Consider the following 15,269-nt stretch of genomic DNA (forward strand, 5'->3'; position numbering starts at 1 on the left):
GCAGCCACAGAGCAACTGCCTATGCAAGTATGGAAGCAGGAAGAGGCTCATGCCTTGGATTTTTATGGAAGCAACGGCACCATCTTTCCTCTGTAAAATTTTCTCACAAGCATGAAATAGGTGTGGTATTTCAGCTCCTGATGGCATGATTCTGGAAATACTCAGTGATCTTGCAAAGAGAGAGTACCACTTTGAGCCTACAGCACCCAACACTTCATTTCTGCCATGTAACAATAAGCCTTTAGCAGTTTTTAGACATCAAGACAGACATTTTCTTACTCACTAAAACCGCCATGCGTTTTTAGGAGTTGTATCCAGCTCCTAGGAGGCCTTACACAGTGAACAAAGGGCAAAACAAGGAAGTTACTTAACTCAAGTCAACTTGTATAAAGGTATATACAAAAAGTTTTGGGCACAAAACTGCGAGTGGCAGATTAATACTTAAATTGGCTGTGAAATGCTAGGTATCATTTATAATCTCTCTGGAATTAGACCCTGAATCTCAGGACATACATACAACATACACTATTTTTGACTATGGTTAAACTTTGTAACACCTAACACATTTCACAAACTTTAACACGTGTATCAGAAAAATCCTTATTTATTGTTTAAATGCATAAAATGCTATTTATAATGTATTACACAGTCCAGAGATTTAAGTTTAAAATAGACAATTAGTATAGAATGCTGGCACAAGGGGTTTTTTGCCAGTGACAGTCACTTTATTTTGACGTTTTCATTTCTGATGGATTTTCCCCTGTGTCCAGTGTCTTCAGCAATCTGAAGAGGCCAGCTGCTTCTCGTATCCGACTGAACTCAATACAGAATGCTTGCACTTCTATAAACAAGTCCTGTACATTAATAATTTTGTTTCTGATTAAAGACTGAAGAAAGACACAAACAAGACGTACCAAGCGGTTCTGAAAAAAAAGAGACATGGTTTCATAATCCAAATAAATGTCTGCAGCCTAATCAGTGAAGGACTGTTGGCCCTCAGCAGTGCAAGTGAGGCATTTCAGGAGCAGTTTAGCTTCATCAGCTATCTGGTACTTCAGCTTTTTCAATGAAAAAATTGAATCCTCTGCTTTATAGTTCTGTACTTCTGGATAGAGGAGCTTTCTCAAGATTAATCCCATGTATATATGAAGCACCAGACCCACCTATGCACTGCACTTAATTTGTTATGTAATCTCTGAATAAAGGCAGAAAGAAAGGATAATAGTTGAAGACGATATCATTTGGGTCTTGCTTAGTCTTACTTTCTACAATAACACTATAAAGTAAAATGAACAAGCTTCTATCTCAAAATTCCCATCACATTATCAAGGCACTCCAGATGGGAAGTGACAGAAACAGAACTGATTCCCAACTTCCTTCATGGAAAGTGCTTTGCTGCTGAATTAGCAGATGACCCTCTTGCTCTATCTTAGAAGGAAAGACAGTTCCAGGGACACCTAATCCAAGAATATGCCTCAGAGTTTATGGCTCACTTCCAATGAAAAGAGGGGATCTTGGAAGTGTTCCTCCTTAAGAGCTGCTTAGGTAACACCTTGAAGAGCATGCTAGGAGGTGGGAAGTGAAGGCCTAGGAACTGGCACCTACAGTTTGTCATACACAGATCCAGTCACTGCTCTCTGCTTTACACAGAGCACATTCTTCCCCAAGGACGAAAGCAGATCTTTATCGTTAAGTGGTCTCATACTACTTCATATTACGAGAAAGAGCTGAACCCACACCTTTCTCTAAAAGCAACTATATACATGTACGATGTTTATCAGACAGAACTGAGGGGCTTGATAGATTACTACTGCAAAATTTGCTACAAGAGAATTCAGAAACTGAACAACCAATTTCCTTCACTGCAATCAAAAGGCATCATGCTTTCTCTGCAATACAAGTTAGTTACAAGAGTAACTAATAATTGAGGAACGTGAAACTCGGAGTAAAAGAACAAATGCAAGATACTGGCCGACTCCCAGTCTCTGAAGATCATTTCCAATAGTAGTTTTGTACCATACTTTTCAAACAAAACATCTTATGTCAGTGCGGCCTTATACACATTAAGAAAGTGTTAGATCTCCCAAGCTCTGCCTGCTGCTTAGGGATCAGTATGTGTTCCTTGACCCTCTATTCTTTTGTCCCATGTGTGCCTGAAGCACAGCTCCTACATGGTCTCTTCAAGCACGAGCCCCTTTGAGCACAGTGTCCCACTCTGGGCATATTCTCAGCTGCAGTCCAGGTCTGTTGCTATTTTCCTGTTCCACTACCAAATGTAATAGGCACAGCAGCTATTCAGCAGGTCACAGGTCAAGTCACAGGTCAAGTCACTCGTGTGTTTGGCAGAGTCTCAAAGCAGAGAAGCATCAGAAACCACCAGAAGATAACAAATGGTTAGTCACCATCTGGAAGGGTTCCAAGAACAAGACAGAAGGAGGGTTGCTGCTATCTCAAACCCCACTGCAACCCCGCTCTCTGTACCGTGCACACTTTTCATCTCTGTAGCTTAAGGATATAGTAGAGCTGGAGAAAGCACTAGAGAAGGACACCAAAAAAGCTTAAGGAACAGCTGCCTTGTTGCAAGAGAATAATGAGGCTGCAGTTCTTCAGTATTGAGAGGAAAAAGCTGAGGCAGGATTTGGTCAAGATTCACAAAGCCTTGGGTAAACTGAACATGGAACTATTTTTTACCAATGACGTACCCAAGAAAACAAGTTCTAGTCATTTGGTGAAACCAACAGATCAGGAGAGAAGGAAGTACCTCACACAGCACACAGACAACCCTGCATGCTGAAGGTGTGGAAACCTCCCCAGGTTTCCCCTGATCCTCCCCAGTCAGGGATTCTTAAAGTGGCTATAACTTGCATGCTGGTACTGAAGGAGTATGACAGGCTTGTGAAGTAGAGTATGGTCTTAAGAAGACAAAAGACTTGCAAGCTGTTACGGGTCACTATTGAAAAGTGAGACTTCCATGTGAGTTTTGTAACATCATCTCAGAGGTCTGGAAGTGTTGGGCACACTTGTATAGAAAACAAGCTTGAAGCTTAAAACTAAGCAGAAGGCAAACTAATACTGGGGGAGAAAAAAAGGGTGAGTGACAGATAAACCTTTTGGATGTAAGAACCCCAGTCACATAAAACTGCAGTTTTGCCAAGAAGAGATGTACGATGTCTACAGAAAAACAGGGAACAGTAATTACCTGTGAAGTCTTATAAAAAAGTGCAGAACCATCTGTTAAACACTATGTTAACTGTGTTAGGAAAGAAAATGTGCCTTTGAAATAAAGAAACAGTAAGACAATGACTTGATGCTTATCAGCCTTATAAAATCACAGCACATATTAAACAGAGCAATATATGGGACACTTTTTCCAAACCAATTTATTCAAGTACTCACCTGCATATATTTGTCTTTAATCTGTTCACAGGTGGAAATACAATTGGAGATATAAAGATGAATAAATTCAGGTGGGAGATCAACTGCAGTAGTAAGTCTGTTCAAATAAAAAATGTCCAGTGGTTTATGAAACCATAGTTCTAGTGATTCTCTTGCAAAATAAGTAAGTTAGACCTGTGATATTAGTTTATTCCCAGTCCTGTCATACAGAGCTGATTTTTGACAGCTTCCACAGACATTTCTACATATTTAAATTTCTTCATTAAGAGTCCAAAACGTTTTATTTTAACTCTGACACAGAAGCTGAGTTAGATTGGTTTCTAGTATATCTGACACAGCTAAAACATTACACAAATGAGTCAGTGACACTACTTTCCAATTTACAACGAGGCCCTCTAGCTGTCTTGAGCACCAAGGTTCTTTGCAATAAGCACTGCGATACCATTTTGCTTATTCATATTTGAATTTCATGTACTGATTCTAGATGCTGAAATCCTTCCTTATGTATACAACTGGAATAACTACTTTATTACTGCAAAATATCAGTTTTTTAGTTCCTTCAGCTGTAAGTTTCAGTCCTAGTATCTGGAGCAGTATGAATCTCTACAGTTAAAATAAGAGACCCTGACTAGATGAAAAACTTAACTGAAGATTGATGATGCACGATAATCTCAGAAGCTTGTTACTACAGAAGAATTGGAGAACTATTGCATCAAAGAATGGTACTGGTGTATTTTTAAGGTTTAACAGCAAAGCACACCTATTTGTGTTTTAACAATACTGACTACCAATGTATTTGAGTTGCCACTGTTTCTTAACTGAAAGAGCAGTACAGCTCTTTTAAGATAACAACATATGCTAAATGTAGAACTGCCATAAGGTTACAACAGATTTTGACCCAAGTAAATCCAATCAGTCCTATCTCAAGTAGTGAAAAGGGGGCAATAGGGAAAAAGGTGCATGGTTTCATTTCAAGTGTAGTTTCAAATTTTTGTCTTATTTCACTTAAAAATCAGTGTCTCCCTGTTTGCACTGACAGTCATTTGTCAGCTTGATAGTTGTTCCTATGGTAGCTGTGGTGTGGGAGAACCAGCATGCCTGGTGGTGTAGCTATCCTGGGCATTCAGGGCAGTAACTGCTGTCACTCTGCACCAGTAGGGAGGGATTTGTTTCAGGTATGTTTCTTTCCTCAAATGATATTTAAGTGCAATTTGACCCTGCTGCAAAAAGACTGCTCAAGAAGGCTGATTTGGTAGTTCACATTCAGTAACTGCCATTCAGAAATGGAAGAATGTAAGACAGATGTACTTCTGTAGTTTGTGGGGATTAGCTGTCTGAGAAGGTTTCCTATTTAAGGGGCTAGCATTCTGTTAAGAAAAGGGGTTGTATCAATATGCAAAAGTTATTCTCAATGAAAACAGGGCATGAACCTAAAGCAGGGCCACCATTTAACAATAACACCTTTTGTTCATTTAAGCTGCATCAAGAATGCAAATTGGGATTAGGCAGATTAGCCACGTGGAATTAACTGTGGAGGATTCTCACAATAGCTGCCCTTTGTCCCACTGTACTCTTCTATCTCCTACACAGGCATGCCTCAAGAAGGATCAAAATGAACATTTCCAGATGTCCTAATTAAACACAACTGCTCTCTCAGATGGAAGAAAAGATGGAAGCTAGAGATGAGGCTGAACTTTTAGGTATGAGAAAAAGAACATGAATTCTTGTGACCCATTAGAGGAGGTGTCAATCACTACAGTTCAAAAACAAACACATTCAGTAACTGGTCATTTTGCAAGGCAGGAACTAAACCTGCAGCTTCCTGGGACATAGGACGTCTACTTGCTAGGGAAATTTATATATTAACCAGAACCTGAGGTCTGAAGGAAACATTCAGACATATTACAGATTGCAGTGACAGGCTCTCTTAAGTGACACCATTTTAAATACTGTTTTTAGCTCAGTGTATCAGTTTGATAAAATAATCTTCTAGCAGACATCAACTCCAGCTGAAGTTATGTACAACAGGACATGTATTTCCCTATTCTTTTCAAAGGAGAAACACTTTGCTAATATTAGACAGTAATACAGTGTTTTCTAAAGAAAATAGGCCTCTCCATTCTTGGAGCAGGGACTGAAATATTAACTAGCAAAGCACCTGTGCAAGAAATTAGCTTTTTACCATACCTAATATGGTATGTTATGAATAATTAATATAAAATTACTTTAATTTAAACAATTATATAAAATCATAATTAAAGTAAAGTGTAATATATACCTCCAATATCACATCTTTCTCCTGGGAAATTGTGAGGGTTTTTTCCTGTTGCAATTTTGCTGCTGCTAATAGGAAGCTGTTAACATTACAGTTGTATTTTAAAATAGCAAGGCTGTAAAAAGGAACTTAAAAACTGGCAGTGCTCTCTCAACTCAGCACTGAAGATGTTTGAGAGGTCCAGTTCTTTAATACCCACCCTCAACTAACTGTATAAACTTAGTCTGGACCAAAATAAGAGGTTTTTTCCTTAAACTACAGGCACCACCAATAAGGAACTACAGGAAAGGAAGTAAAGCCTTTATGAAAGAAACAGCATTAGACAGTCCAGTAGTCATAAAAAGCAACAAATCCACAGCACATTCTTCCTTTCAGGATTAATCAGAGAACACTGAGACTTATTATTAAAACTGTATGAAAAAAAAAATCCAACAAAAACACCATAAAGAAATTGAAAAGGGAATGAGAGGTTGATACTCTTTTCCTACACTGTAATCTGACTAGCTGTTTCTTCCGTTCCTGTTACTTTTGGTAGTGTTTGGCATGCATCTAAATACAGCCCTGTGGCCAGCCTCAAAATCACTTAGTAACTGTTCATTTATTTGTTTTACATACTTAGCAAAACCTTGGTATATTTAAGATCATACTCACCGATTTACAACTTCCATTGAATGTAAGGACATGTCCATGTTGACCAAGACAGAAAAATACTCTGTTATTTGACTAGATTGCATTAGTTTCAGCAACATTTCTATAGCTACCAAAGGATTGTTTTCAACCAGGTCTGGCAATTTGGCAGGAGTGAGACCAATATGGTAAACAAGCTTGGGATCCTTTTCTAATTCTCCAAGGAGCTGTGAAGAAAAAAAAACACAAAAAAACCCAAAAACTCTCAGTTTGTTTTTCCACAACCATTCATGTTACTGTTTGAAGAAACTACTATAATACATCTAAGATACAGGAGAATGATAACCTTTTAGATAGAGGCTTCTCAATTGAAAGAACACCAGAGGTCTACTTTAAAATTTCCATGTACAGACAACTGTGGCCATAAAACCTTTAATAAGGCATTTAGCAGTCTTTCATCAGTGGGTGGTAAAGAAGAGAGAAAAAAAACACATGAAAAGTTTCAGCCTTCTTTAGTTTCCTGTCCAGCAGAAGAAAATCTCAATTTCAGGTTCACTGTTGTCAGAAAGAGTTCTGTGAATAAGGATTATTTTATAGTGTCAGCATAATGATTATGAAGAAAAGCCCACTGAAATCAGGGGTAATATTATCAAATTGAGAAAAAATAAATAATTTGGTGTTGGTATTTCTGAAATAATTGTTTATCAACAGCTTCCACAGAAGCATGAATAACTCAGTTATATGAAGATTTTTCCATGCAGAAAAATATCGGTGTCACTTATTGATAAACTGTAACTACATCCAGTCACTGCTATGGAGTTTAAGGATTTCTTCCTAAATAATACAAACCCAAGTCAAAATTCTTGGGTTTTTACAATTTGAAGTACTAGGAGTTTCCTGAATCCAAACTCAGATCATTTAAAGTGCTCAAAGTTTTCTATAATACATGAGTTACACAGCTTGTTAGGGAATCGTTTTAGACAGCAAAGTGCATCATACTCACCTGTGTTTGCTGTGGGGAAGTCAAAGGACTTTTAAAAGCTTTTGCCATGATTCTTTTTATCTCCACTCCAGTGCTGTTCTTAACACACATTGATTTATCCCACTGAATTGTGTGATCTGGCTCGATGGGATTTAACCATGCCAGTTCATCCTCACATATATGGAGTGGAGGCGGTGGTCGAATAAACTCTGGTCGGAAGTGACCTAAAATGGCAACAGAGTGAAATGTTTTCTTAGGCTGTGGGTATTTGGTTTTACATCAGTAAAAAAAGAATGCCCAAAGCCCCTATGTCTTTAAGCCACTATAACACTGAGAACAGCATTACAATCCTATTTGCCTCCCAGAAAAACATTTATTTATGATTTTTAGTGATACCATTACATCAGTCTGTTTTTCCTCTTGATTCAGATCACTAAGTTACTGATCCCATGGTCTTTTCCCCCTCATGCTTCCCTGGGAGGTGTTACCAGCCAATGCAGATCTTAGTGCAGGGTCTAAGATCTGTTAGCCAACAGACGACGTGGGGAAGAGCTTGAAGACAGACTCCAGATTTTTCAAAGTCTGAAAATGTGAACACTATGGAATCTGATCTACAGATAGCCTGACAGTGCAGTCTTGTGCTGTTTCCTTCATCTTAACTCCCATTTCATACTTCTCAATTCCATTATATTTTATCTGAAGAAGTAGAATAACACAGGATGTCACATTACAGAAACAAAGATGTGAAAATGCACATACTTTCTATAGGAGGTTTTGGTCCACTCACTAAGGCTTCTGTGATCTGGGAAGCAACAGAGCTGTCAAAACCAGAGTTGGAAGAATCTGGGTCAGGATCACTGAGAATGCTGGGGAAGCTGGCCTTGCTCTGTGTTGGCAACTCGGACTGGCGTTCTGAAAGAAGAATATTAAAGCATAAAATTGAAACAGAGGTGCCTTGAATACTAAAGGTAGAGAAAAACAAGCAGCTTTAAAAAAAAGAACAAGGTTAAAAAAAAACCCAGATAACATCAACATGCAATTTAGTACAGCATCAGGCAGCTAGTAGTAAGAGTGCCAGCTGACAGGCAAGGGACTGAGGTATGCAGCAAGGATAAAGAAGAAATAGAAATTAATCTTAAACTTAGTCTTTGCTCTAGAAAAGGTAGGTAACTGATGTAATCTGCATCCAAAAGCACATTATTAGGTTCCCATGCTACTCCTGAAATTGTTCACATGGTGTATCTAATTTTGTAATCACTTACTCTCAGAGCAGGAAAGTGAGAAATCTACATGGATCCATTCACAGAAGACAATGGTCATGCTAGACCCAAAGTCAGCTATTCAAATTCACCCAACACATTTCTGTGGCATTGCCTAACATACTGGTGCATTCACTGTCAAGCCACAGTCAATGCTCCTATGGAAAACAGTGGAGTTTTAACTGTTATGTGATTCTAGAGAGATTGTCATCAAAGCAAACCTGAAAGGAGCTGAAAGTGTCCCTTTGAAGGCCAAACTACGGAACATAAACAAGTTACATAAAAATAAAATTAAGGTTAGTATATACAGCCAAAGACTTGAAGAAAAAGTGGCCAAAAAGAAAATATGGAGGCTCAATACTAGCATTGTCAGATTTTTACGTGCTCTTCTGTCACAATCTATCACTCTTCTGTATCTGAAGACTTGATGGCTAATCTTCTATGTACTATTTGGAGAGATCATGTTTTCCATTGCTTTGGCAAAAAAACTCCGAAGAACGAAAACCAGAAAAATCCCCACTACAGAAACACTACCTGACACTCCTCCCTCCCAGCCCATTAACACAGAACACCAGGAAGCAGATTAAGCCTTAAGCAAACTGAAGTCCAAAATTGTTGGTACCACACAAGAAATCCCTTGAAGAAGTTCCACATGAAACTAAACTCCTTTTCCTGGCTAATTGAGTGTAGTGCTGTCATATTTTGTGTGCCCTAAGACTTCTAAGCAAAGTGTGCTTGCTCCTTTCTGTGCAACCATGTTGATGCTTCCCAGCTTCCCACGCACATGAACTATTTCATATGACTCCAACCAAATCTGCAAGAGATGCTGAAACTGTGAGTGACAAAAGGATCATCAAAACAAAGTACCACCCAGTGGCTTTCTGTCCTACTTTACCCAACTATTTCAGATAATGCAAATATTTGCACATATACTCACCAAAGCAGCACAGTAGGGTATGTTTCTCTATTAAAGGCAACAACTAGCATACTTTTCAGTTATTTAAACAAAAAACCATTTTAAAGGCAAAGTCCAAATGAGCTGGTTAATAAAACATGTCTTCTACTTAATAAATTGTTTCAAACTCCGTCTCCTGAGTACTTTCACTTAGCCACTGGACAGAAGGGCTGATTTAACAAATGAAGTGCAGGAGTGAAGGGGAGACATTGGGTGGGTTTTTTGTGTTTTTTCATTTGTACCCTAGAACTTAAATTCACCAGTCAGTAGGTCACTAATTTGTTTGTAACCTCATAATCTGAAATTATTACTGATGCTTAACTAGAAATATTTCAATTCACAGATTTCAGAAATCTGCCCAAGCCCTTAGTTATTTGCATTGAAGCTCAGTTCACCCTCACTGCTTTGAGAATTAGGGCTGAATCAATAGTTTCAGGTAAGCAGAAGTAAGAATTAGAACAAGGTATTTAACAGAAAATAATATAGCACCTTAAACTAAGACATTTAGATTTTAAAAATTTAAACTGAAAACAAACTCTTAGGTTCCTCTATGGAGCTTTTTTTTTCTTTTTACAGATAAAAAGAAATTTCCTTTGATTCTTAAAGAAAGCTCTACAATGTATTAAAAACTTTACTTTAATACAGGTCAGTTACTCCCAGATCAAACAAGAGGTAGCAGTCACTTAGGAGTACTTTGCCAGAAGACCCATCCCTTCAACGAGGAGAAAATTACATTTTTGATAGGATAACACACCACATCATAATAGGGAAATACCAAAGCTTGAATTAGTTCTCTGTAGATCAAAAGGAGAAGAGAACAGAGCAAGTTTTAATACTCATTCCCAAAATGCTCTATCCAGCATTCTATTTTTTTTTTTCTGGGAAGGGGAGATGGGAGGCGGATAAACACTAGAAATAAAAAAGAAAATCAAAAATAGAAATACTACCATACAGCTACAATTGTCACAGTGAGTTCAAGTTCAGAAGACAAGCCAAGTGTTTTTCCTCCCTTTAAAAAACACAAGGATTGGAAAAGATAAACTGATTGAAAAAAGTTAATGCTTTCTAAGTTATTTAAGTTGATTTTGCAGGTATATGCTAAAGCAAGTCAAAATCATCCTGCTCTAACTACCCCTCAATCTCAGGGACCACAATTTTGAAGGGCTACCAAGTCTTCCAGTTGTTACATTCTGTGAAATATGGAGGGGGGAAGTGTAAACACAACACCACAAACATTGCGTCTACTGTGCCATCATCCTACACCAGCTTCATCCTGCATACTGAATCATTAGGAGAAATATACTGAACACTTGTGAAAGAAATCACACTTTACAAAACAAGCAAACTATTCATCTTCTAAGAAAGTGACTGGAGAGCAGACAGTTGTTCTAGGGAGCTCCAGCAAGAAGCCTGAGTAAAACAGCATAAACTTTTTCAGATGCAGATGATTTTTTACATAACTCCTATTATGGCTCATAAGCAATTAGTTGTGCATGTTTACTGGATTATTTAAACAATTATACACGCACATCTCACAGGGTTTAATTTTGCAAAGCACCATCAATGACTTTGTATTGTACTTTCAGCCACCACTGACTTGTATTTTAAAAAAGAACAAATTAAAATATGTGGCCTGGAGTACCCATTCATCCAACTACCATTTTGAGGTTGCCCAGAGAAGCTGTGGATGCCCCATCCCTGGGAAGTGTTCAAGACCACATTGGACAGGGCTTTGAACAACCTGGTCTAGTGGAAGCTCTCTCTACCCATGGCAGGGGGGTTGGAACTAGATGATCTTTAAGGTCCCTCCCAACCCAAACCATTCTCTTATCCTATGATTTCATTTGTAATATGAACAAACTCTTCAGAAGGCAAACACAGTACCAAGGGCAAAACAAATAAAAACAAAGGAAAAAATCATCTCCAGGCTTCTTAAGGCATCACATATGTCTTATGGTAAAAATCAAGTTACCTGAAGTTTCACAAAATCTGAATTTGCTAAAGTATTCTGGGAAATACAGACAGGATGAACAGAACAAGAACCAGAAGGGTTTGTCTTGCCCGTGATGGTATGTTAGGGTGTTGAATCTGCGTTTTTAAAAGATCCCACAGTCTGGAAATAGCAGCTAAGGAGGACACCAGAGGACATTTGTACGCTGTGAATAAGGGACAGTGTACCACAGCATCACAAGTCAATGTCAGAGTCTAGAGAAAAAAATTACAATACCAAGATACAACTGCAGGACAGAGAAAGTCTAAATAGTGCAATAAACCACATTGTACTGATACAGAAGTGGGATGGTCAGTTTTCAAGCAAGCAGGTCTATTTGCACATACCTAGAGAAAAAAAAACAGTATTTTTTGGTGTTCAAACCGGCACCTTCTTCCCAACAATATATTTCAGATTAGCTCCAGATGTGACTCATCAGTCAATGTGACCTGAACAATCACATTCCTCCTCATGTTCTCCTGTCAAAGGATAAGCATCACATTGCTTTTCCTTTCAATCTAGCAAAAGTGGATCACTTTCCCACTCTTGAGCTAATGCTGCAAGATGTAACTTTATAATAAACTGATGATATAATTGTAATAAGTAATAGTCAATTTGCCAGGTACAGCAGTACTGGTACAAGACAGCAGTGTGACAGCTATGCTTTTTCTCTCACACTAGAAATATTGCGAAGGGTGAAAAGGGATAAAAATACAGAAAAAACACCCACAAAATAAAACAAAAAACTTCCACCCTTAAAAAAACCCAAAAAACCCACAAAGCTTTAGATTAACACCTTCCTATACATGCAAAATGCTCTCATATTTAAGGCAGTGGCATACGTGCTTAAAAAGCTACTGTTAAGGAGGATAAGAGTTAAGGTGTAATATCTGCTGAAGTTTCTCCCTGTGCTGGAACAAGGGCTTGAAGACACTACAGCACAGTTCAAACTTTTCCATATTTAGGACAGATGAGAGTGTTTCTCCAGTAACTCAGAGTCATGGTACAATTACAGTTTCAATTCATAAGAGAACCAGAGCCACAAACCTTCCTTACCTGCTAATGCCAGCTGAAGCCCGCTTATATCCACTGACTGGGCCATGTTCCCCACATCCATTGCAGCAATCTGCCGAGGAGTCTTCTTGAACAGCTCTCTAGGAGGGGCCAACATCAGTTGAGAAAGAAAGAATTTTTCTGGAGGAGTTATGGGAGGTAAGAAGCCTGTGGACACACAGTGAAAAACAATTCCTGTTTTTTAATGCAGGAGCATTAACAGTTTCCATGTGCTTCTTGTATAACAAGCAAAACTAAAATGCAAACTGATGTATTATTTATGGCAAGGTCAGTGCAGCTGAAGAGTCTGTGTGCACACAGAAAATTGTTACCTACTCAGTTCCTAAAGCAATGCAAAATGCAGCACTACACTGATCACTGTTATGCATCTTGACATGCAAAATCTGAGGCTAAGTCACTCACAGTGGTTCACACACTTTACAATCCAGACAACCAGTGAGCTACTAAGTATGACCTTACATCGCAATTCACAGAATCAGAGAATGGTTTGGGTCAGAAGGAACCTTAAAGACCATCTTGTTCCAATCCCTCTGCCACAGGCAGGGATACCTTCCATTAGACCAGGTTGCTCAGAACTCCATCCAGCCTGGTCTTGAACACTTCCAGGGATGGGGCATCCACAGCTTCTCTGGGCAACCTGTTCCACTGTCTCACCATCTGCACAGTAAAGAGCTTTTTACTAATATCTAATCTAAACCTAGTCTCAGTTTGAAGCCATTCCCCCTCGTTCTGTCACTACAGGTCCTTGTAAAAAGGTCCATCTCCTTTTTTCTTATAGTCTCCCTTCAGGGACTGGAAGGCTGCAATTAGGTCACCCTGAAGTCTTGCCTTCTCCAGGCTGAACAAATCCAATTCTCTCAGCATTTCCTTGTGCTGAGAGGTGCTCCATTCTCCTAATTAATTTGGTGGCCCTCCTCAGGACTCCCTCCAACAGGATATTTTTCTTAGAAACCGATTTACACACTGCTGTCACACTTGTATTTACTGAAGAGGGTAAAAAGTGTTTCATGTACTTGTCTCTAAGAGGTTTGTTTCACAGCTTCAAAGCTGTCAGAAGCCTCTTGCCACCTCCAGGTTTTTGTAATGGCTTTCTTCAAAAAAATTCTGTGTTATCACAGAATCAGTTAAGTTAGAAAAGACCTCTGAGATCATCAAGTCCAAACAATGACCAAACACCACCACGAAAACTAGACCATGGCACTAAGTGCCATGTCCAGTCATTCCTTAAACACCTCCAGGGACGGTGACTCTACCACTTCCCTGGACAGTCTATTCCAATGTCACATCACCAACCCCCACCTGGCTACAACCTCCTTTCAGGTAGAGAGTAATAAGGTCTCCCCTGATCCTCCTGCTCTCCAGGCCAAACAGCTCCAGCTCCCTCAGACAGATGCAGAGCGCGGTGAGGTCCCTGTAGGCGGCCTGTCTGACACCGAGCCCGGAGCCGCCGGCCGTGCAGAACTCCCACGGCTTTTCCCGGGAGGGCCCCCGTGCCGCCCGCTGCCCCGGCGATGGGACACACCTGAGAGCGGGGTGCGCTCCGCCTCGTCGCCGCCGCGCTCGGGCGCGGGGTTCAGCAGGTGCGCGAAGACGGCGGCGAATGGGTTGGCGGCGAGGGGCTCGGTGCGGTACATCTCCCACAGCAGGTACAGCGCGGTGAGCCGCTGCGCGGGGCTGGGCAGCAGGTCGGGCTGCTGCAGCAGCAGGACGAGCACCGAGCCCAGCCGGAAGTGCTCGGCCTTCCCGAAATAGTGGTGGAAGGCGCTGGAGAGACCCTCGAAGGTGCTGCCGCCCGCCTCCTCCGACACGATGCTCAGCAGGCTCGACAGCTCCTTCGGCGACAGGCTCATCCTGCCGCCCGCCGCCGCCTCGCCCGCCTCCGCTCCCACCTGCGTGCCGGGCGCGGGGCTCCCGCCGCCCCCGGGCATCCGACCCCGACCAAAACCCCGGCCCCACCACCCTCCCTGCCACTTGCGCTTTACGGCGCTGCCGTAAAGGCTACCGGGGCGTTCCGGGGGCGGGGCGGCACGCGCGGCCGGGTCGCACCGTGATTGGCCCGGGCGGTCCCACGGGGGCGGGGCGTTGGCCCGCGCGGCCCCGCGGGGAGCCGGCAGGGGGCGCCGGCAGGGGTGGCGTGGCGGCGGCGGGGCCGGGCCGGGAGGGGCGCGGGGGGGAACGGGGAACGCGCTGCTCCCCGCCCGGGATGCTCGCGGGCTGGAGCGGGGCCCCGCCTCCTCGAGCCGCCATCGCTGCTTTCCTCGTCCTGCCCGGCTGTGCGTCCAGGGGTTTTCGCTGGCCGAGGAACACCTCGTGGCCGTGCCGTTTAACGGCGGAACGGTTACACCATGGATTGGGTCCATTGAAGGGTCTGGAGCACAGCTCCCACGAGGAGCGGCTGAGAGGGCTGCGGCTGTTGAGCCTGGAGAAGAGGAGGCTTGGGCTACCCTGACAGGAGGTTGTAGCCATGTGGGGGTTGGCTCCTTCTCCCAGGCAGCCAGTGACAGGACAAGAGGACATAGGCTCAAGCTGTGCTAGGGGTGGTTTAGGTTGGACATTAGGAGGAATTTCTTCACAGAAAGGGTGATGGAATGGGCTGCCCAAGGAGGTGGTGGAGCGCTGTGTGATATCCCACTGCTTTCCGTAGGAAAGGAAGCCTCACCCCTGGCACCTTCCCCTGTCACCACCTTGAATGGGCATGAAGGCACGTTCCA

General features: G+C 41.6%; 1 protein-coding gene across 1 annotated transcript; it reads right to left on the bottom strand.

Moving 5' to 3' along the window:
- Nucleotides 1-580: 580 nt before the first annotated feature.
- On the bottom strand, nt 581-14,486 carry CNOT11 (CCR4-NOT transcription complex subunit 11). The gene is made up of 7 exons (XM_027641579.1): nt 14,081-14,486; nt 12,541-12,705; nt 8,040-8,192; nt 7,302-7,504; nt 6,323-6,525; nt 3,397-3,493; nt 581-923 (listed from the first exon to the last, which is right to left on the bottom strand). The coding sequence occupies exons 1-7, from the start codon at nt 14,484-14,486 to the stop codon at nt 726-728; spliced, it is 1,425 nt and encodes a 474-aa protein (XP_027497380.1). The 3' UTR covers nt 581-725.
- Between the last annotated feature and the right edge of the window lie 783 nt (nt 14,487-15,269).

The sequence above is a fragment of the Corapipo altera genome, unplaced genomic scaffold (assembly GCF_003945725.1).
Source record: "Corapipo altera isolate COAL_440 unplaced genomic scaffold, ASM394572v1 0, whole genome shotgun sequence".
In the NCBI taxonomy this organism is placed as follows: Eukaryota; Metazoa; Chordata; class Aves; order Passeriformes; family Pipridae; genus Corapipo; species Corapipo altera.